Here is a 23583-nt window from a genome sequence, read left to right as displayed (position 1 = left end):
AGATTATCCACCGTGCTCGACAGTGGGGTTGAGATCCTTATCCATAAATCGACTCCAGGACTCACCGGGAGAGTTTGTCACAACAAAAAAAAAAAAAACAATAAAAAAACAGAAGTTTTCAGTTGCAGGATGATACATTTTCTTAGATATTATCTTAAATTAAATATGTATATCAGTGATTCTTGAGATAAGGGACAAAATGGTTTTAAAATTCCTCCACCAAAAATGTTATTTATTCCTGAAGTTATGTATTCATACATGACAAATAATGTTTTGGGAATGTAAATATGTTAAGGTGCAGGCTCCCAGCTGCAACATTTTCTTTTAAATTACATTTTTACTGGATCTGACTGAGAAATTTGTCAACACCGTCAGACAAAAATAAATTGGTATAAAATTATTTTTTAATGAACTTATGACTGATATTTTTACTCTCTGTGGTGTCTTAATTATTTTAATTATGTCCATGTTTTTTAAATTAATCATACCACAATTTAAACATTTATTTAGTCTGTATTTAATTACTCCAGTTCAATTGATACAAAAAACAATTTTGAAAGTAATCACCACAATGAACAGTGTCACTTATTAGTAAAAAAAACATATGCACCAAATACATGAATTCAGACATTTCACAAACAAATGCCTATCAAGAAACAAAATAAATATTATTTTAAACAAAATGCAACATAAACTACATCTGACAGAGTTGACGGCACTTGACGGTGTTGACACAAAACTGATGGTGGTGACAAACTAGTAAGTAAAAAGAAAACACTGAACTTGAAATGACATTTAAGAAGAATTAAATGCTGAAATGTTGTAGAATGTGAAGATATGAAGAAAAAATGTGAAATAACCATATTTAGATTTCAAGGAACATCTAAATTTTTGAGAATGTACCTTTGTCACTGAAGTCATCAACCAGGACGATTTTCAATCAAAATGTAAAAGATGAATACAAACAAAAATATACACGACAGAACTTTTTGAAATATATTGTGAACTAATTCATATCTTTCTAAATCGCTTAAAAGTCAGAATATTTAATCCCCAGGCAATAGACGTGTCACATATTCTCCTTCAATAAAATCCATAACAGCTGGTGAAATGCGGTATACACCCCTGGTGCTGCTTGTGCGGACTGGTGAGGATGGTTTTCTCAGCCTAACTAGGACATCCGAAAATGGCACAAAGCAGACATCCCGACGACCTTGTTTTTGCTTGAAGCTAAGAGTTGGTCCATGAGGATGAAAAAATTCCACTTGTACATCTTCGTGCTCTTTGTCAATTTGTAAGGCTTTAGCCAGCCACCATTTTCCATCATACATCACAACAAGCCAGTCTTCACTTTGGACATCACAAGGATCTATCATGGTTGTTGTTCCTTTAGGTGTCTTGCTGGGCTCCTTCTCCATTTCCTCCATCAGCATTTCCAGAGGATTTTGAACTTTAGCAGTGGTTGAACTTTCATGGACATCTGGGTCCTGTGTTGTGTTGCCAAAAGAGTGAATGGTGGGACTGAAGCACTTGCAAATCTGTGGCTCTCCGCAAAAACATGAAAGGAACCTACAATGGATGACATTCCCCTGAGCTAGCACTTGGTGAATGTTTCTTGTTCCTGGAATTGATTTCAGGGTTTGCAGGAGGAGAGAGTCATAAGACTGAAAATCTTCATTTGTCACAAATTGCAGCTTGACACCACTTAAGCTGTTGGACACCTTGTCAAAGAATAATTTGCCATCTATGATATCCTGACCTCTCAGCACAATACTGTCAGCACATCTCTTCACCGTCGCCCCAATGCCATCTGGAGCGCCTTTGCCATGTGATGTTGGGAAGAAATTCCATGTAGCTTTCTCAAATCCCAGACGTTGCGGGACAACACAGAGGAGAAAGAAGTTCTTCTTATTTTTATTGTTTGCTTGGACCATCAGACCAAAAGTGGATAGTGTTTATAGCCGGATATCTGATGTGAATATCTGTGAGGATTTGATCCATATAGGTCCATATGGCTGCAGCATCCTGACGCTTTGACTCCGAGATTGTGCAGAATCCTGCTTTTTGTTGCCCAGTGTAGAACATGCCTGCGTGAAGTGTGATCTGCGGGAGATTTTGTCCATAGTGACAGGATTGTACTTCTGAGCTGAATTTACATCTCCAGGCCTCAGAAAAGTCAACATGAACAATGGCTGTATTTTCATCACAATTTGCTATCATATTCCGATACTCCTTGGTTTGATTTCGAACCAAGTGGACATGAGTGGTTGTCTCATTTTTTAATTTGTCTTGGTAGAGACACATAAGCTCTGACAAGGTGCCAGTGTATTCCTGCAGTTTGGTGTGAAAGTGAGTTCCAACTTCTGTTTGCTCCTCTACGCGTTTCCACTGTGACCATTTTACTGGTGTTGTCCCTTTTTCTGGAGAAAGACTTGAGCATTTGTTTAAACAGCGGGAGCAAGCACGCAAAAGACAAGACTCACTTGCTGGAGAACAACAGATAAGTTTGAAACTCTCTTCAAGGTTGCTGGTTGCCACAGCATTGAATGATTTCAAGACCTCAAGCATCAACATGGCATTCTCATGGTACTGACACAGACAGGTTTTTCGATCTGAGGCTCTGATAGGTGTGATGTGGAAAGGACGCAAGGCACAGAATGATGAGTAACTAAGCTTAATATTTGGGTTTTGTTGGAGAAATACACCATGAAGGTTTTGCATAGTAGTTAGAATCATTCTTTGACGTTTTACTTTATTTCTGGTGATGGTGTCTTGCTTGTCAGTCGTCACCCTTGAATTGTTTTCCAAAAACATGTGCACACTCCGGGAGATGCACTGGAGAAATCTAGGCTTCCTTTGTTTTTGCATTTTTTCTCTCAGTGTTTTGTAAGTCAAGCCAAACTCATGAACCTGATGAAGTAGCCGATATTTCTTGAGAATTCTACCAGACAAAGAAAGTTGTGCGTGCTTTGCTACAAGTTTGCTTCTTCTGGGAATATGATGGGCATTGCTTTTCAACTCTGCAGTCAAGGCATGGTGGAAAACTAATGATCTTTTGATTAATGGATTCCTTAGTTTGCTCCCTTGAAGCATCTTTTTGGTCTTAGTCTGAGGTGAGTCTTTTGTTTTTTTCTTTTTACGTCTGTTTTTTTCTTTTATGCGTACAAGTCGCTTTTTTAGAGTGCTTCTCTCTTTTGATAACTTGTGAATTTTGTCTTTTAGTTCTTTGACCTGTCTTGAATGCCTTTTCCTCATTTTAGATCTTTCCCTTTCCCCTGCTGCCCGCTGCCTAGTGCTCCTTGGTTCTTCAAAATTTACGTCTACAGGACTCTGCGGTGGGGTATCTACACTTTTCTGGCCTTCCTTTGCTCTGTTTCTGCGTTCTCTTGCCTCCTTTTGTTTTTGCTTCCAAAGTCTTCTCTTACGTCTCTTATCTCTTTCACCCAGATTATTGATATGTTTTATTTTTCCCTCTTCCACTCTCTGTCTCCATCTTTTCCTTTCCTTTCTTAAAAACTCTTCCTTCAGCTCAGGCTGACTATTTTTTCTCTCCTTCTTTTCTGATACTCCCTGTTCCTTCTCTTGCGCTCCTCCACTGACAGCTTTTCTCTGGCCATTGTAGCCTGAAATATAGGCAATTATCATCAGTACACTGCTTGTCATGGGATAAATATACCCTTCCCTTACAAAATAAACTACATCTTATTAATTTTAAAGGACTAATAAAATTGTATTAAATTTAAACCATTAAACTTTACAAGTTGCTGAAAATAATCAGAAACATTTTTAAAAAGAAATACATGATGAATGTGAAGTGCTGTCAATTATGTAAAATACAGTAAAATGAATTAACTGCACACTTAAGTGACATTTGTCAACACCATCACTAAGAGAGTCAACACCGTCAGTTAAAAAATCTGATGGAGTTGACATCTGACGGAGTTGACAAAACGCCATGCTAACTTCATTTATATGATGATATTCTGAAGGAGGCCATATTGTAGCTCATCAGTTCTTTTAAATCCTTAAAATATACTAAAATTAAGCATTTATTTAACAAAATTTCATCAAAATTTTGAAAAATGTTACTTATGGTGTTGACACTTTATGGTTGTGACAAACAACTTAGGAATAAAAAAGAAGAAAAAACAAAAGAATAATATAAGCTTACCAGAGCTGCTTATCCCTCCAAGCACAGGAAGAGAAAGGAAGTGGTCATGGGGTCCTCAGAATTTCTGGTGCCCTTCAATAATGCCTGATTTTTTTCACATTCTTTCTATGTCTGACGGTGTTGACAAAAACTGAGGACACAATTTCAATTGAATTTGAAAATATATTAAATGACTTTTAATTTCATTCATTGATAGTTATGAAGTTAGTTGTTTGAATACTTATAAAATAATATATTATGACAACTAAATATAATTATTTTAGTTCTTTTAAACTATGATAATGTATTGAGTTCTACACCAGGACAAGGGCTTTTACAGACACCATTCACCTACTACAATGTTTAAAATAAAAAAATATTCAGCAAACACCAGGAAAACATACATTGTTGTGCTCAGATGACCCAGGTTAGTTTAGTCAGATATTTAAAAAATATATATTTGGTGTATATTTTATTCAAATTTTGTACTTTATCCATGGGACCTGTTTTGTCCCTATTCTCAAGAATCACTGATATAATATAAGGGTTTGTACACGTCCTTCGCAGGGGTACAGGTAAGTCTGTAGACTTCTGCATAAGTCAACTATAAATCCCTCCTGAAAAACTGTGTCCGTATAGCGTTTATCCTCCGTCACTAAAAACCACAGATGCACCAATCAATCGCCCAAAGTTGGATTCAGCTGATTTCCCCCTGACACAACAAATACTGAAAAATCAGTCTTTTCTTAAGGCTATTCACTAAATGCTTCAAAAACATAAAATCCCATCATGTTCAGTCTCCTAATGCATCGACCAAAACATGTACTTTGGCACGCATTTTTGCCATTTCTTCGTTTTTTTCTTTTAAGTGCAAAGAAAAGATTGAAAAATGGGTTCAGATTTGAATTGGCAAGTCAGACCTCAAATAAAATTGGAAATCAGAAGCAGAAAAACTCAATAAGTGCCTTTTTAAAACTCAAAATGGGCTTGGAAAAAACATTCATCTGAGCAGCTTGACAGTGTAGCTTTTAACACATTAAGCAGTAAATTCATCAGCCAAATTCAGTGTAGTGCGGCAGCTTCTATTTCAAGAATTTGACCTGCTTTGGGGTCTTTGTTGTAGAGATACATTATATTTCCAAGATTCATAATGGATTATTAAAAGAAAAACACAGCTTATTCCGATAAATATCTGTCCTAACAGTTCACATTTTGGTGAAAAATATTAACTTTTACAGGCTCCTATGTTATCTGTCTGCACCTGCAGCTGTTCATGTGTGCACCGCAGCAGTGGAGTGCATGACCCCATCTCCACCACTAATGGCCATGCTGTACTTCATAGCGTCTCTACTTCAGCGTCATTTACAGAGCAACATGCATAACGTTTGACCCAAACGCTTCTTTTGTAAAGCAACCCTACCGATAAACACAGTTTGTGATTCAAACTACGTGATTCCAGCTTTTATTACAGATCTTCATGTTCTGAAATCTAGATGCGAGAGAAGAAATAATCCCGCCTGCTGCTCCGTTAAAAACCCATAAAACATGACGGTCAGAGAGGATTTCATACGGAAAGAGTTCTTCGTGTGAGAAAGAGTTCAGTCGCTGCTTTCAGTCCTGTCAGCCTGACGGATGTGGGGAACCCGTCGGGTCTCCTTCTGCCTCGCGCCGCTGAGTGACAGTTCAGAGGACTCCGTAGTCCCTTAGCGACTTGAGCAGAACCGTGTCTCTTATGTCGGTGAAAACCTTGCGGATGTTGTTGGTGTCTGTGGCACAAGTGAAGTGTGGGTACATGGTCTTCCACACCCGGGTCTCTTGGTTCACGGAACGCTGCTCGTACATTTTGAGGATGTACTGCTTTGCTAGCTCAGCGTTCTGCTTCTCACCTGCAAGACGACGGTTGGAGGGAAAGACAAAAATCTGTGCTGAGTACCAGTAGGAGTTTAAAAAGCCAAAATACATCACAGAAAACCATTTATGTTTTGTTTTTTTGTTTTTTTAGGGGCATTAGATTGAATAAAACATCTTTAAGGAGGTACGACATTTTGAATTGAGCCACAGTCACCCCACATGTAGCGCCGTTGAAGCTATTATTCCTTAAAACGTCCTCATAATGTTCATATTCTGTAGCTACTTAGTTAAAAATCAAAGATAAAACCATTCATATCCTAGAATTATTTTCATTATTGTTTTACTCTAATTGCATATTTCAACTGATCGTTAAACCGATTATTTAAAAATAACAGAAGGTAAACATTTTCTTTCCTTATTGTTTAGACTTTATGGAGGATAAGGGGAAAATGTGTACAGTATCACAGAGCTGTCATTTGGTTTCAAAATCAATTCAAACTTTCCTCAAATACAATTTACGTTGAGTTTTATGTCAACTTGACTGGATTGAACCGAGTTGTTTCCTTTGACTGACCACAGCCAATCGAAACCAGCTCAGGACAGAGTCTGGATTCTCGCCCCACATCAGTGTCTGACCTCACAGATGCACTTTCGGAAAAATTGTCCATGACTGAAGTTTGTGGGAAGTTTTCCCGGAAGAGCAGAAGCCATTGAACAAAAGCACGATTTGACTGGAAATATTTTTCGCCGTGGAAACAACGTGCCAAACATGCTGTGGACTCATGCAAATGGCCTGTGTAGCACTTTATCAAGTCCAGAGGAGTCCGAACGTAGCAAATATTCACCTATTCGCACACATACTCTGGTGACTGGATGAACTCCCATCTCATGAATTTCAGATATTCTTCATTTAACGTTAATTGTTTTTCAGCGTTTTTATTTTTTTTCCAATTCTTATTTTGTCCTCAACTTGTTAACTTTTAATATTTCCTCAGCAGCTGCTGCATAATCTTCTGTCCTGCTCAAGGTCAAGGACTGGAGAGATAATGAATAAAATGTCTTTTTTGTTTATTTTAAATCTATTTGTGTGTAGACTTTGTCGTGAAATGTTTCGGGTCAGAGTAGCGCGTCCTGTTCAAACAGACAAGTTAATGAGTCTAAACAAGCAAGATGCGAAATGGCTAAAACGCCGTAACTAGAGGCTGAATTAAACACTGTCATTATATTGTTGTTTTTAATTGCTTAAGAGCAAGTGAAATCTAGTTTCTCAGTGTCAGAGAACGGCGTCGGGAAGCGAAGCTACTTAACAGCAGTGCTTTCAAATGCAGTTACAGCCGCAGTAATAAGGGCCACGCAGTCTCCACACAGGAACACAACAGCATGAGCAGCAAACAGCAGCCAGCGGTAGGAGCTGCTCGGAGTTGTCATTAAGGTTAAATTGACATCAAGAAGCTTGACCCTGTATGAGTCATTATTTTACCGTGCTAATGCTGCCGGTGAAACACAGTGGGTGCACTGCAGATGCACACAAGTGTTCGCTCACAGTCACTAAGTCTAACCCTAAGCCACCTGACACACAAACACACGCCTAATACGTACGGTACACCTGAAGGGGGGGTGTGGGGTGTTCGGGTGGTGGTGCAGGGCTGGCAGGGAACAAAGTACCTGTCTGTAGTTGCCAAGGGAAACAGAGGGAGAGAGGGTGGAGGTGATGGAGTCGAGGGGGGAGCGATGAGACGCCATACAGCCTCTTTACACCAGCAGAACCGAAGGTAAGCTGATCAAGAGCACCTGAAGGCACCATTTATTACTGAGGACGGAGGGCAGGAGGAGACAGGAGAAGGAAGGAATGAAGAAAAGAGGAAAGAAAGGCAGAAGATAAAGAGGGAAGGCAAGGGTGGAAGAAGGAAGGAGAGAAAAATGCAGGAATGGAAAGCAGCAAAGATGAAGGGATAAAAGGAACAAAAAAGGAGCAAAAATGAAGAGAAGCAAAAAAGTAAGGAGGAACATTCAGAAAGAACTGACTGTGAAAAGAAGAGTGCAGAAACAAGAAAGGAAAGAGCAAAATAAAGTATGGAAAAGTAGAACGGGGAGGAGAAAAGCAAAACATGAATGATGGAAGAAGGAAATAATAAAGGAGCAATGTAAGAAAATAAGGAATAAAATATTTAAAAGGCAGAAGGTAGGGAAAGGAAGAAAACGAGTCAAGAAGGAAGCGGGGAGAAAGGGATGATAAAACAGGAAAAAAGAGGGGAGGAAAGAAAATATAAAGGGAAGGACAGGAGCAATGAGCATAGGAAGGAAAAACAAAGTAGAAAGTCAGGAAGAAAAACGAAGAATGTAAGGAAAAATGGGAGATCAAGCAAACAAGCATACAAAGAAGGGAAGAATGAAGGAAGGGAAATGGACGACAGAAAAGAAAGAGGAAGGACTATGGAATAAAAAAGCAGGGAGGGAAAAGGGAAGGCAGACAGAAAAAGGAAGGAGAAATGAAAATGTTGAGGACAGAAAAATATGAACAGAAGTAAAAGATAAAGACTGAAAAGTGTGACGAAAGGAGAAAAAGATAAAAGAAGGGGCAAAAAGTAAAAACAGAAATGGAGGAAAGATGATTATGACAATAGCAAAGGAAGAAAGAAAGAAAGGAAGAAAGAAAGAAGGAAAGAAAGGAGGAGGAGGAAGAGGAAGAGTCGCAGTGGGGCTGAAATCACTTTGTCAATATTTTTGGTGAATAATTCATTATTTCTGCAGAACATTATGAGACGGTTACAAGTCAGAGGCAAATTGACCGGAGGACAAACGGCATCACAGCCCTCATGTCCCTGCAGTGGTCCTGTCCGCTCTGTGATGAGAATAAGCAGCTGCCACTGAGCGCGCTGATGGCACTGAAATTGACTGATAACCTGTCTCTGACTCAACACTGGTGCAATTTCTGCTCTGGATGTTTGAACATTTTCCAGCAAGCTTAAGAAAAAATGCAGTCGTTTAGTAATGTCAGATTGCGCTCAAACTCAAGCCCACACACAAAATAAGACGAGTTAAATTAGCAGCTGTTAAATAAAAAGAAAAAAAAAACAGCTGCTAAACTTCTTAATCTGTTCTGGTGAACTCCTAATTTCATCCGTTAAAGTCTCATCGTTGTATTTGTGGCGGTAAATGAAAACCAAAAGCACATCTTAGAACAACGAACCTGTGAAACTGTCAAAGTATTTCCCCAGATCTGACGTCCGGATCTTGTCTTCCAGGATGTCAGTCTTGTTGAGGAAGAGGATGATGGAGGTGTTGTGGAACCAGGCAGAGTGGATGGTGGTGTAGAACAGAGCCAGGCTCTCCTGCATGCGGTTCTGAGGAACACACAGTCAGCTTAACATGTTTTTGGTTCTGCAGAAGACGTACATGTTTTTCTTTTCTACTTATCCCTTAATAACCAAATTTTCACAAGGAGCCAGAAAACATGAGCTGCAGCAAGTTTGGCTTTTTGGGTAGCTGAGGGCGAAACTGGAGGAAGGAATAATTTAAACAAAGCGCAAAGGGAAGAAAATGAGCAACAGACCAACATGGAGGTTAATGAATGCTGTGGGAGACCAAAAAGAGTCTGGGAGAGACAACAGGTTTAGTCGTAGCATGGGAGGGAAGAAGAGAGCACCAGGGGGCTGAGAGGAGAGCAGGACGTGTGTTGTACGACAGTGCCACCTGCAGGAGGAAGGATGCAATTACAAAAACAAAGGACTACAACTACAGATTACATCTAAATATATAAAAATAAATAAATAACACAGTAATACAGTAAAGTGTTAGTAAATTGCTTATTATTGAAGCATCCAAGTTAGGCTTATTGAGGACCTGGTGTTAATTATCTGCAGTGTTTTAGGGATTTTTTTTTATACACTGCTGGTCTTGGATTATAGATTATGAACAGTTTTTGTCAGACTTAAACGTTTTACATAAGATAAACGCACTAATGATTCTGGAGGCAGAGGAGACAACAAAACTACAAGAGGTGAAGCCTCATTCTGTCTGACTTGTCCTTCAGCCTGTGAGGTCATTCTAGGACTGGTTGGGTCAGATTTCAGGAGGGTCAAGTGCTGAGGCGTTTGTCTGCTTGTCAACAACAGGAAATGATATTCAGGTTTTCTACAAAACTTTTCTTTTTTAGGCTTTAACTGATGAAACGTTATAAAATTGGAAATAAACAAAACATGAATTGATCTGTTTCCACATTTTTTTTAAATTTAATACTTAAAACCTGGAAAAAGTGTCACGGCTGGCTGTGTGTTTGATTTTGTTGACTTGCTGGAAGACGAACCTCGGTTTGAAATCTGCTGTGACCTTTTATGAGTTTTCTCTAAAGGCTGCTACATATTTAGCTTCATTCATTGCCCCTTTAACTCTCACCAGTTTCCCTGTTCCAGCTCATGTCCCACATCATGACGCCGCCACCACTGTTAGCTTTCTGCTTCTCGTATCTTGGAAAGAACACACTAACGAGGTGACTTCTGAAGACAATTACTTCAACTGTATTTTATTTCAGGGTTTTGGAATAAAGAGGACCGAATGCAAATGAGCAACAACTTTCAGTTTTTTTTATCTGTAAAATATTTTTTGAGTTCTGCACCCTTGTCCTTCCAGGTCTAGGACAGATAAACACAGAAAAGTTTGTGAAGTACAAAGTATAAAATGTGCAAATAAAGCAGAGTTTTAATAAAGGCCTTTTGCAAAATCCTGAAAATCTGATGGAATATTTCATTCCGACTTTTCAAATGCTTCCCAAAGCTCAACATCACAAACAGTTCAAATAATCAAAACTTTTAACACTGCTCTAATCATCTGAAGCATCTGCTTTTAAAGCCGAAACCATTTCCGAGTCTCCATAATTAAGGAAATGCAGCAGATATGCATTGGAAATATGATATAAATATGATTTGAGAGAAGAAATGGATTCATAAAATAGCTCTTATATTATCCACTTCCTGCTTGAGCTAACAGAGTGAAGGGCGAAGAGAGCAAACTCTTCTTACGATGGTCTCTCTCTCCTCCAGGACCTGGTCGTACTCGCTGAGGGAGGCCAGGAAGATGAGCGAGGTCACGTTTTCAAAGCAGTGGATCCACTTCCGACGCTCCGATTTCTGGCCGCCAACATCCACAATCCTGAGGGAGGGAAGAAGAAAGATAAGGGAAGATAAAGAAAGCCTGTCTGCATCACTGTGAAGGACTTATTGAGGACTGAAAAATGAACTCAAACTCTGAGGGTTTTGAAGAACATGAAAAAACTCTCCTGGAGAGTTGATCAGTGGTTAAAGTGGTCAAACTAACGGAGTAAGGCGGTCGTAGGAAAGGACACAGAAGAGAGAAAGGACCAAATTTTAGAAACGAAAATGGTAGGAGTGAAATAAAAAAATGTATTAATCAATGAAGAAACAAAAACAAAGTATGAAAGGTACAGTTACTAAAATACAAAATAACAAAGAAAGGAAGATAGAATGGCAGGGATTCAGAGGAGGGAAGTAAGGACACAACGAAGGAACGAAAAAATAAAATGGCAAAATTAAGGAAAAAGGGAAGAGCAAGAAAACAATAGGAGGGGATGAGGAAAGGGCAAATGTTGCATGAAAAGAAAACTAAAAAAGAAAGAAAGAAGAATGAAGGAGAAAGAATAAAACAAAGAAAAGATAAAATCAAAAATGAAGGAGAGAAGGAAGGTTTTACATAATCATGGCAGAGAAAAAAGAAAGGGAGAGTTAAACAAAAGGTCTTCATCGATAGAAATGGCATAAATAGCATTGATTGGAGAAAATGATTTAAAAACATTGTGAGCAAAGTGTTTGATCACAGGGAACTTAGATTCTTTTCACCAATGCATCTCACATTTTGCTTTTGCTAATTTCATTTGATTAACAGCATTGATTATGGATTATGGTGTTTTAATGTTCAGCCAATATGGAAGGAAATTCACACACAAAAAAGAAAAAGCCCTGCTGCTGACTGAAAACCAGAAACGTGGCATACAGTACTAAGAACAAACATTGTTTCTTGACACTTTCTTTTTTTGTCACTGTTTAAACCAGTCAAGTTGTATTTAAGAATCGTGTCATTAATTATTGGGGCAGAAAAACAATGTATTGTGTGGAACTGTCCCAGTTCTCACAGATCATTCTCACGCCTACAAACTCTGACGAAGCTGCAAAAAACCAGGCGGCGAATTTAGGACGTTCTTCACACTGACGATATGTGACGCCTCCGACCGGTCGCTGTGTCAGAAAGGAAGCAGACACCTCCTCCAGTTTTCAAAAAAATAAAAAATAAATCTAATATGAAAAAAGCTAGCAACAAGAAAAATAAGAATTATGTTTAAAATATGTCCAGGACGGGCTACTCATTCCCTTTTAAAGCTGCTCGGTGTTTGTGTCGCCCGTGAAGGTTTAAACCTTTAATGGTAGAAACCCTCATATGTGGGATTTGGATCAAAATCAAACACAAAATGGACACTTCACCTCTCAGCACAAACTCTGCAGAGAGGCAATTAGAAACGTGATCCTACTGTGTCCAAGCAGACGCGAGCAGACAAAGCCTCAACAGTATTTCATTCACAGCGCCGTGAATAGCGCTGGTATTGGATTTGTCCCTGTGAGAGGGCGGTAATGTGAGGCCCGGCCACCTTAGCGTGATGTTCTTGATGGTGAAGGAGTAGTCGTGGATGCCCGTAGTGGGAAACCGAACACGCAGCACGTCCTGCTCCGTGGGGATGTAATCGTGGGCCGAGATCCGCTCCAAGTTGTTCAGGTAGCTGAAAGACAGAGAGACTTGATGAAAACCCTGCCGCTGTTTGCTTTACATGAAGCTTTTGTAAGACAAACTGAAAGTGACAGGAGACAAGTGATGAATTGGTGAGGGAAGAAGAAGTGTGATTAAAAAACACAAGAGGCGGGTGGGGAGAGCCCACGTTGACCTGTGTGCAAACAGCATCTTTATGGCCGTTGTTGAAACAAGCTGTCATTAGCCAGTGTTGACCGACTGTCCCTTATCGAGCACACATCACGATGACAGAGCTGCTGGGAAAACAGGACGGCGCAGCAATAGCAAAGAGGGACTAAAGAGAACCGGCCGGACCCGGGCTGTGTTCTGATCCTCTGAGCGTCGGGCTCACACCTACTGCTATACGTTACGCCGTGACGAGAAACAGGCGGTAAACTCTGCACTCTGACATTTAGAGCTGCGTGATCCCACAAAAACACAGAGTTGGCTCAGGAAGACGCCCTCTAGTGTTGGAACGCACAGCAAATCTGTGACGGTTTTGCTTCTCGGGGTGAAACTGGGAAAGAAAAGAAGACGACTCAAATGTCATTTCAGAAATCGAAAACCAAAAAGAATAAACAATTAATTTTGAATCAAATTTATTCAAACATAGAAATTAAATGTGTTTCTATTTGTTAATATCTAATTTGATAATCAGTTTCCAAAATAAGCATGATTATGATTTTTTGTTTTTTTTTTCCTAACAACTAATATGTTTAATAGATCTATGAATCAAAACTACAAATTCCCATCATTTTCAGTCCACGAAGATCCAGTATGATGTATTTTAAATCTCTGTTTTTGAGGTTAATACAAAATTAATTACTGCTTTATTTCTACATTTATTTCTACATTTCTTCAATGTAGAAATGGAGGACATTTCTTCAATATCCTCCATGTTATTGAGGATATTGAAGAAGGTTAATTTTGTGTCCGGTGAAACATTTTTGTTTTGATTTGGTCATACACATTGAATGATGACCAGTTTTCTAGTACTCAGATGTGTGTCAATGTCCTGCTTTTTCAAAAAGTTGTTATTGGTTCCCAGAAAATGCCCACAGCATCACTGTTCCTACACCATACTTATCAAAGGCAGACAGTAATAATAAAAAAATAAAAAAAACTTTCACGTTTTATCACTCCAGGGGGAAATAGTTGTGACACCAGTAAATTTACTAAAACAACCATTTCTTAACGTGGTATTCATACTTTGAGGCGCAGTCTTCTGGTAAGACTTTTCACATTTCTGACATTGCAGAGGCACTTCATCACGCCACAACCTCTCATTCCCAGTCCAGTCACACTGACTGCAGCTCAGTTTTCTCCTCCAGAATAAGCATGTTTTGGTTTTACTCACTACTCGGTGGAGTCCAGGAGCTGATACTCGCAGCGACGGCTGTAACAGATCCGTATTCCTTGGTCTGACCAGAGGCGGCGGATGGCATCCACGTATCTCCTCTCCAGGTGGACGATGTGCATCGTGTTCACATCCTGCAGCCACCTGGCAAACCTCTAGAGAGCAAACATTGGACGGTGAGAGAAGCGTTTCAGACGCTTGCAAAGACATGGACTATGACGACAATAATCGATCTCTCAATATAATCGATACTAGAAAAATAAATGATTCAGAGATACTCATTTGCCAAAGAACTGCAAGCAAGTTTTAAACCCTGCTAACATTGCAAGTACGTCCAGGAAAACCTGAGCGACGCTCTTTTTCCGGCTGATTGGAGATTATTTCTCCATGAGGCAGAGGATCCCACATGCTGACGTTGCAACACTGACGTTTGAGAGCAACTGGACAAGTTCAGTGAAACTCCTGCATCTGCAGCAGTGACGCAGTAAACCTCCTGTACAACAAAACCTAACAATATCTGCTTAAATATTAAGTTCCTGGACACAAACAACCCAGTCGGTACCACTCGTCTGCGGCACAAATTAATGCAGCAAGACGTTAATTAGTGGACGACCGTCTGCTAAATATTGTCTGTTTTAAAACAATAAAACAGACAAGAGCAAACTACCTTGCTGCTGTTCTGACAAATTATCAGAAAGACAGAAATTGCGCAAGAGTGCTGCTAAATACATTTGCATGTAGCAGATCCTTGTTTATGCTGTAAAAATAATATGCTGTGTAGAACAAATTGACAGTCAAATGGATGCATACAGTAGAAAACTAAAGATAAGTATTTCTAATAACATTTTTAAAATTGCAGAACTGAATCAAAACTACACAAGGATAATAACATTGACGCTAAATGTTATCTTGTCTACTTTCTCCAAACAGTGACGTCCAACGTAAAATACATATATTTTTTTAATTCAGCTTAATTGTTCAATTCTTTTTGGTTGTGTCCTAACTATGTAAATCAAACATTTTTAGTCATATTGTCGTTAATCATAGTTTTACTCTCAACCGGGAAGAAGCCTTTACTCAAAAAATTTTGCCACGGTATTGAAAACGGTATCAAATATTTGTCATCGTATCGGTATCGAGTTTGAAATAGTCTTGTGACAACTCCTTTAAATTGAAAGACAGATCAACACTTTCTGCCTATTTAGTCCTCTAATGGTTTCCTATTAGGAAACCATTTCCTATTAGGAAACCATTAGCTCTCTGTCTTCATGTAGATGCTGCAGGCTTTTTTCCGACCACAACAGGATGTGCGTGTTTTTGTTTGAGTCATAAATGCCTTTTTCTCATTGCATGCACAATCCAATCAGTCATTAAAGTGTTTTTTTTACCTGATGCCTTCACACCTGTGTTTATATGTGAGCATTCAAGTGTAACCAAGAGCAACCATGCGTAGTTATCCTGGCCGACATTTATGTGTGGGGCTCTACCTCGTTCTCAGGGCTGGTGTAAGGGATTCTGAGCGTGGTCATGGCTCCAGTCATGGCTTTGATGGCAGTGAAGATGTTCTGGTAGATACACTTAGCGAAGGATTTCCGCTCCTCTTCGGAGAAGCCTCGGCCGTGGATGATCTTCATCTGTCGGAGGAAGGTGGTTTTCCCACTTTCTCCAGTTCCTGAAGAAGCAATAGCAATGGTTGGTAATAATTGGGATTATTAAGTGAGCTATATTTAATTCCTTCACCATTATTAATGTCAGCCATGTCTGTAGTAATGTCTTCTCTTTTACATGATACATTGCTCTGGTTTTCTGCCACGCTCTAGACAAATAGATTATGCGATGAACCAAAAACAAAAAGGGCCAGATTTTGAAATTTTAAAATTTTCTCTCAATCAGTTCTGATTGGTCAAAATTTATTCTACCAAAAACCAAATTTAAAGGAACGTCTTTCTTGCCATTGGAGACATATGCACTAAAATGATCTAATTTCTGCTCAGTAATCAACAGCATTTGCCATGATGTTTAGTTTCAGTCTGATTTTCTCATCAAGTTTTGAGAAATGCAAAATTTGCAACATTTCTCTTGTCACATATTTTATGTGACTACTGCCACCTACCTTCACCCTGAAATGGTACATAAATGCTATGGCTTTTTGCACCCTTCTCCTGACTGATATCTTTATACAATGAAACCCTTTTGATTCTTTGTAAGTTGTCCTATGGCTTGGATATCTTATTATATCAGCAGAACTTTATTTCAAAACTTCATAAATAAATAAATAAAAATTCTGGTCTGAGGGGCTGCAAACATGAGCAATCAGCTCACTGCAGCTTTTTATTTTTCTATGCGTTCCTCTAATACATTTTTGTTTGTTTGTTTTGCACTTGAATTGCGCAAGGTACGATGGCATGTGAAAAAATATTTTGAATTTACTTTTCAAATACAAATGTTTAAATCCCACAGACCTGGGGTGTGTATACATTGAGCTGTATAGTCAGAGACAAGAGGTTTTAGTTTTCAGAGAGCATCTCCAGTTTCAGTAAGGAAGGTAGGAACTCTTACTTATAAGATTAGACCTAAAAGCTTCCGCTTTTGATAAAGCTGGCTCTAATGAACCATGTCTCCATTGGAGAGCTGAGCAGCGTTTTCTTCACGCAACCCTTTTATTATGGATTTAAAAGAGGGGTTTTATGAGGGAGCAAAGTCAGGAAGATAGCGAAGATATAAAAATATCATTACCCCCACTACCGCGATGATTAGCACTGCTGCGGGTTAATGAGGTCTGAGCAGCCTCCACCTAGGTGACATCATGCAAATGTTTCAAATGCATTTTGTTTGATTTGCGGTCATTAAGAGAGAAGCAGCGCCTTCAGGTTCTGTTGCTTCAGGTTTCCCTTCCCTTCCTTTTAATACCTGGTTGTTCACTTCATCAGTGAATTGAATCGGTCCCACAACTCAGATCCCCTACGCGAGAAGGGTCTTTGGAGTGAGCACATCTCTAATAATGACTTTCTACAAGCCTGTTGTTGCCTTTCCAGTTCGTTTTGTTGTTGTTTGCTGGGGAGCAGGCAGCTCCAACCAGGAGAGGAGACTAAAGAAGAGCCCTGCACTTTTTTTTCTGTCTTTGCAAGCTGCTGTAACAATTGAATTTCCCTGCTGTGGGGTCAATAAAGTCAAGTCCTATCTTCTCTTATCGTATCTTCCATGACTGTCTGGCTGGAGATGTTTACACTGTAAGGAAAAGACTTTGATTTCCAAACCTGACTGTGGCGCCTGGTGTGAGTCTGACTGGACCACTCAAAAGTAGAGGAGGTTTAGAAACTGAATTTTCAAGTGTTTTTTTTCTATTATTTCACTTTGAGTTTGATTGAAACTATTCACGTACATAGATTTAGATTGAAAATACTTTTAAGATATTTTCTTTCAACAGGGAATTTTGTTTCGGAGACAAGCATCCTTTACAGACAATAAAGCAATGCAAAAAGAATTTTGAAAAAAATAAATAAATATTTTTCTGAAAAGTCTTTACTGGTTCTACAGCAATCAGGTATTTGCAGATCAGCTTTTTGAATGTTTTCAGTGGAACTTGAACAATATATTTTTGGTGATGAGCTCTTGACGCGTCAGGTTGGAAAGCCTTTCCATCACCCTAATCTATGCAGATAAAAACAACCCAAGAGGCGGCGAAGCAGAACAATAACAAAACAACTTCAGCCTTTTACATCACAAACTGATTAATGTCATCTTTGCTTTTTTTTTTTTTTTTTTTTTTTTTTTTTTACAATGGCCAAACCTAATTCCTGTTTAACTGAAAACATCACAGCTGCAGTGACCTGACTTTAGCATCAGGCACAAATACTCTGCAGTTTCTCATAATACTTGTCAAACAGATCTGATCTCACCTTATGCACACCTGGACTTTTATTTGTGTGCAAGGCTGAAGCTTCTGACTAGACTGTCTCTGATGTTAAAATTTCACACAACTTAACTCAAAACAGGGACAGAGAAAATGAGGTTAAAATGCTGTGAAGACCTGAACAAAAGTGGGACACTTGGTCTCTTTCCTGCCTCTCGTCCCCCAGTCAGTCACTGCAGATGGACGCTCATACTAAGGCTTGATATTCTGTGAGTTTCTTTCTGTTAAAATGGACTGATCCCTCCAACCAGCACCTCGTACTTGCTCACCATGCGCTACGGCACTGAAGTAAAGGTCTGATATATCAAGGTTTCCCTACGTTTTTACGAAGCTGAAGCTGGTTTCCAATTCCAGCTTCCGATAGCTAAAGGGCGATTCCACTTAATTTTTCACAACCTTCCACATCATTAATCGACTGTAGTTTAAAATCTACTACACCGACACTTCAAACCTGGACTAGATTATTCTGCTCTAATAGCAGAATATTTAAAACCATGTTTGGAATTTGTGAAACCTTTTTCTGATTTGTGAAAACTCAATAAAGTTAGATTTTCACCATTTTTTGGCACCTCTTTCATTACTAGAACTGCTCTAATTAAAAAACTACAACTCTTAGACTCTTCAAACCTGGACTATATTATTCTCCCCCTTCAAGCAGAATATTTAAAACCATGTTTGGGATTTGTGAAACCTTTTTCTGATTTGTGATCATATTTTCTTTATCACTACAGAAGGGTTCAGTGAATGCGCATATGAAACTGGTGGGTTCGGTACCTCAATAAAGGTTAAGAACCACTGTTCTAGAAATACAGTGAACTGACTTGTTATTGCTGTCATGAACTTTATGTGACCCAGAACACAGAGCCATTCTCTTTCCTTAATTCTGCTAACATTGAAAACAAATATAAAACAGATACACTGATTGAGACGTTAAGTGGGCATGCAAAGCAGATTCTAAACGTTGCATTTCCGGTGTAAAATGTGGTCTAAGAGGAAATCAGTGTCGTCCTCCACCACATGCATTTCCCCAGGGAAACAGGTTCCATCTGATTCCTCCTCATTTTATAATCCCTGTCATCTTTTCTGCCCATTTTTCTGTAGCTTCTCCGGTTTCAGCCTCCTGTTAACCACTGGGTCATATTCTGGCAGTAAATTACTTTGAATATTTCTGTGGAGACTTTGAAGTGTAACAGGAGGTCAAAGTGTCCAGACCGAATACAAACTGCTACGTTCTTCATCCTTCAGACATTTTCTTACTCCGTTGCCAGCTAGCATATTTTGTGGTTTTGATTGTTTCAGGTTGGACTTTTTCAGGAAATGTAGCTTTATCGCTCTAAAAAATGTCTACCAGCAGTGAATCACAAGTTAATTTGGCTTGAATTTTAATCGTAATTTGATATAAATGAGGATCAGAAACTAAATAATTGGAATGCAGTACCGTTTTCAAATAATAATTTACCAATAAATCATGTTGTCCACAAGATTTAAGCATTTTCATTATGAGCAGGTTGCTTTAGTACAATTGAGCCCAAAATGATTCACTCCTCTGACAGATTTTGGGTATAAAAAGTGAATCGTTTGTACTTGCATCGTGCTTTAACAAGTCCAGAGGTCCCTACAGTGCTTTACACCACATTCACCCATTTACGAACATTCACACACTGATGAATACAATAAACTTGTGTGCAGTAGTTTACATTCAAGGGTAAAAAAAAAATGGAGGTACAAACATGGTGGAAACGTGAGACTCACGTTTCCACCATGTTAAAATTACATTTTTGCAATGTAAAAAAAATAAAACCGTGATAAAAAAAGGTTTGCTTCATTTCATGTAAAGTGTATGCTTTAATATGTAAAATATAAAAAAATAGGAGGGAGATGACATAAATGCACAAGTGACCATCCAGTATTCAGTCTTCATTTTTTAGAACAAAACGTTCCTCAGGTGTTTTAAAGATTTTATGAACAATAGATCTTAAAAGCAATGTTATATTTCACACTTCAAACCTTATTTTTTATTTTTGCTGCATGTCACTACACACTAAGTGATGTTTATATGAGCTGATAACCAGGCCATTTAAAAGCCTCATTAAAGCTCTGAAGAAAACCAATTATTCAACGAGTTCCTCGAAGCAAACTGAGAAACAACACATGAAATATCAATAAAATGCTTTTGGGTGATGGCTTTTATTCAGAGGAATGAAGGGACTGGCAATCCGTAACATGACACCAGCACAGTTTATCGACAGGATCTACAGCGTCTCATCAAAACGACCTCTTCAAGCCGGAGATGATCTCCGAACTTGTTCATTTTTGCTGCTGCGCTTCCCAAACAACACCTTCCAAGAATGATTCACCGAGCAGCAGGAAGTTGTGTGAAACGCTATCAAGATTTTACAGACAGCCCTGTTCCCTTAAACAAACATTTGTTTTCTGTCTCGTCACACAGTCACTCGGCCAATAAGACTGGGAAATAATTTGATGTTATTGTTTACAGGATCTCTACAGTGTCAGGATTTTCCCTAATCCTGGTTCATTCCTGTTATCTTTTTAGCTTGCTAATATTGGACAGAAATACAACCCTGGTGGGTCATTTAGCACGTGAGTTATGCTACTTTCAATGGGTCAAATTAATGTATTCAAGTTTCTCAGTCTTTTTTCTGACAGTCATAATAAAGACAAACAATACTGCTAAATGTAGATGGAGCAGAAGTTGACATCACTCATTAATATTGACATAGTACAAAGAACTAGTCTTCAGCTTAAAGGCTCAAAGAAATCATAAATATCTTCTTCTACAGAGCTTTACATCAGCAAACAATTAGAAAACAATCTAACAAAATGTCGGAAAAACTGCAAATAGTGAAGCTATGACGGACACATATTTGGGGAATCTTTTCTGAGCACCACAACCAGGGGTCCTACACATTTCTTATTTCTTTCGGGATGGATGGAGAGACAGACGGTTGTAAAGAAAGGGTGGAAAGATTAATGAATGGATGGATGGGCAGAACAAGGATGGGGAAATCGACAGACAGATGGCTAAAAAATTATATGTTGGTAGATGGAAAACTGCACAGAGAGCCGAATGTATAAATATAAAGATTGATGAATGGAGTGATGGACAGAGAGAAGACTAAATGGGACAAATAGTAGGACAGGTTAATGGGCAGAACATTGAGACAAAAAGAGACAGCGCCTCAAGTGTGCAAATGTTTGCTTTTTCAAATTTTTAATTTTGTTTTAAGTTATCCAGACATGGAAAGCACTTGAAGTAAGTAACTAAAATTGTATTTGCATTGCACCTTTCGCAGATAAAATCTCAAAGAGCATTAAAAAACACATCAAAATAACATCAAATTGATTAAACGTCTGTCTGTGTAAATATGTTTTTTTTAGCTGTATTTAAATTCTAAATAAATTCAGAGGGCCTAGCAGAAAAATTTCCTGCTTCAAAAAATTTGCCCAAATATTCAGAACCAACCTGAACTTTTCTAGTTTACAAGTAGGAAGAACGATCGCATCAGGAAACGTCGGCTGACCGAAGACAAAAGCTTCAAAACAGCCATAACTTTGTATCAATGTACAGCACAGAGCCACACACGTGTAATCTCAGCTCTAATTATTTTTAACAGTTTGTACCAGTTCATATTTTTTTTTTAAATTTATCTATCTAAATTTAATCATCAGGGTGAAACACTGCCCCTGTCAGCAGGACCCCAAGTTGTTTAACCAATCCTTGCACACAGATTTCAGGGATGTGTGTGTCCAAACGCTGCTTTCAGGTGTACAGCCAGGCCTAATCCAGATCATTCTTCACATACCCTCAAAGTGACACATGCCTTACATAGTTTCAGCCTCATTTCGCGCAGCTGCCAAACAAACAGAGCAGTTTGCGGCTGAACACAGGATAATCCAGGGCGTCATCCCCACATCCTTTAATTGCATTTCGCAATTGCCCGTAACTTTCTTCTTCGTGCCTTTTGCTTTGATTTTGTGCCGTCGTGTGTTTGAACTCCGGTGCGGCGTTGCTGTTACTCACCTAGCAGCAGGATTTTAATCTCTCGTCTCTCCTTCTTCTTCTGCTGCCTGAGGATCCTCTTGATCTCTTTGTCCACAGCGATGGCGGTCTTCTCATCCTCCGACAGACAGCACACGCAGGTGCGGTAGATCCAGTCACAGCACCCCGCCATGGACAAAACTTATAAAATCCACCTGTTGCCAGAATAATCACATGCTATAAACCAGAACTTATAATTGTATGTTATAAACTAGGGCGTCGCTTTAATTTTGACTCAACTTGCCATGATTTATTCCATCACACATTGAGGATATTTAATTAAAACTCTCTATACAGACTCGGTTCACTTTAAACCGTTTAAAACCTTTACAGTGGTGTTGTGTTTTTAACTTTGAAGCTTTTTACAGCGTTTGTTTTAGACAAACAACCAGAGCGAACCTAATTATCCTGTTTCTTTTAAAGGCCAAGGTGGACTTCAGCTACTTAAGCGTATCTCCTTACCTCCAATCAGAGCTTCAAACTTCCTGGAGATGGTACAGGCACAGGCTCCGACTGCTTTACGCAATCCATTTCCCACCCAGTCTTCCCCTCTCCTCTCTCCTCTCTCCTCCTGCCAGCTACCCGCGAACACCTGCCGTCATTCCCTCCAGCTGATGCCGGGTTTCAGCGCCTTTCTCCCGGTCAACCCGCTCTGGAAGGTCTGCCGCGCCTACACAGGAATGCGCCGTCTCCCCTGATCCGTTGAGCGCTCTGTGAAACTGGAATGCGCGCAGCGTGAAGCGCAGCAAATTTAAGCGGAAAACACGCAAAACCCGTCTCCACAATAAGAGCGTACGGCTTCCATTCAGTGAGCCATAGTGTGTGTTCTTTATTTAACCAGGACAAGTAACTGATGGAGATTAAAAGAATCTCTTTTCCAAGAGTGACAGCAGCATAAAACACATATAAAATCTAAAATACAAGACCAAATACACAAAAAACACAACCAAGAAAAATCTCACAATTACACATTAGGGCAGTTTCAGAAGAACAAGAGCGCTGATCTCTCGGTCATTGGAATTGATTTAAATTACCCCAAGGAACAAGACATGATAACTTTAAGTTCCTCTCCAAATTATTCCAGGTGGCAGGGGTGGAAAACTTTAAAAGCCTTTTTTATCAAGATCATTTCTGACCTATGATGTCCTGAGAGTGTAGGCTGTAAATGGCTGAAATTTCTAGGCAAAACTGATCATAAATATGTAGATGTAAATATGTAGATTCATTTATAAAATGAAAACCAGCAAGTGGGAAAGTCTGCAGTCAGAAAAAAAGGGACAATTTGCTGTAGCATAGAAAGTGGAGCAATAATGGCTGACTGTTTTTTTATTTTTATTTTTATGACAGTCAGTCATAAAAAAAAAAATCAGGTCACAGTGATATACAGCATCCAAGCTTTTCAAATGCTGAGCTGAGGAGTTCATAAGCAGTCAATCCACATAATCTACCAGGAACAGAGT

The 23583-nt window shown here is 39.1% G+C and overlaps 2 protein-coding genes across 2 annotated transcripts; both read right to left on the bottom strand.

Moving 5' to 3' along the window:
* Positions 1–1899: 1899 nt before the first annotated feature.
* On the bottom strand, positions 1900–4204 carry LOC148159939 (uncharacterized). The gene has a single exon (XM_088004967.1). The coding sequence runs from the start codon at positions 3661–3663 to the stop codon at positions 1915–1917; it is 1749 nt and encodes a 582-aa protein (XP_087861093.1). The 5' UTR covers positions 3664–4204; the 3' UTR covers positions 1900–1914.
* A 115-nt stretch (positions 4205–4319) lies between these two features.
* On the bottom strand, positions 4320–22829 carry LOC106903353 (guanine nucleotide-binding protein subunit alpha-14-like). Its single transcript, XM_014967079.2, has 8 exons — positions 22586–22829; positions 22106–22278; positions 15638–15822; positions 14151–14305; positions 12657–12785; positions 11020–11149; positions 9192–9345; positions 4320–6036 (listed from the first exon to the last, which is right to left on the bottom strand). Exons 2-8 carry the CDS (start codon positions 22254–22256, stop codon positions 5834–5836), a joined length of 1107 nt encoding a protein of 368 aa, XP_014822565.1. The 5' UTR covers positions 22257–22278; positions 22586–22829; the 3' UTR covers positions 4320–5833.
* Between the last annotated feature and the right edge of the window lie 754 nt (positions 22830–23583).

This window comes from Poecilia mexicana, unplaced genomic scaffold, assembly GCF_051168715.1.
Source record: "Poecilia mexicana isolate PSO_F unplaced genomic scaffold, ASM5116871v1 scaffold_4, whole genome shotgun sequence".
Taxonomy (NCBI): Eukaryota; Metazoa; Chordata; class Actinopteri; order Cyprinodontiformes; family Poeciliidae; genus Poecilia; species Poecilia mexicana.
The sequence above is the reverse complement of the archived record's forward strand: the minus strand, read 5'-3'. Positions and strand labels throughout refer to the sequence as shown.

Coding starts and splice junctions, on each gene's coding strand:
- LOC148159939 (XM_088004967.1), bottom strand. CDS start 3,663: ATGACAAGCAGTGTACTGATGATAATTGCCTATATTTCAGGCTACAAT.
- LOC106903353 (XM_014967079.2), bottom strand. CDS start 22,256: ATGGCGGGGTGCTGTGACTGGATCTACCGCACCTGCGTGTGCTGTCTG. Junction 14,306..15,637: donor ACACCAGCCCTGAGAACGAG/GTAGAGCCCCAC, acceptor TTTGCTCTCTAG/AGGTTTGCCAGGTGGCTGCA. Junction 6,037..9,191: donor ATACTTTGACAGTTTCACAG/GTTCGTTGTTCT, acceptor GTCGTCTTGCAG/GTGAGAAGCAGAACGCTGAG.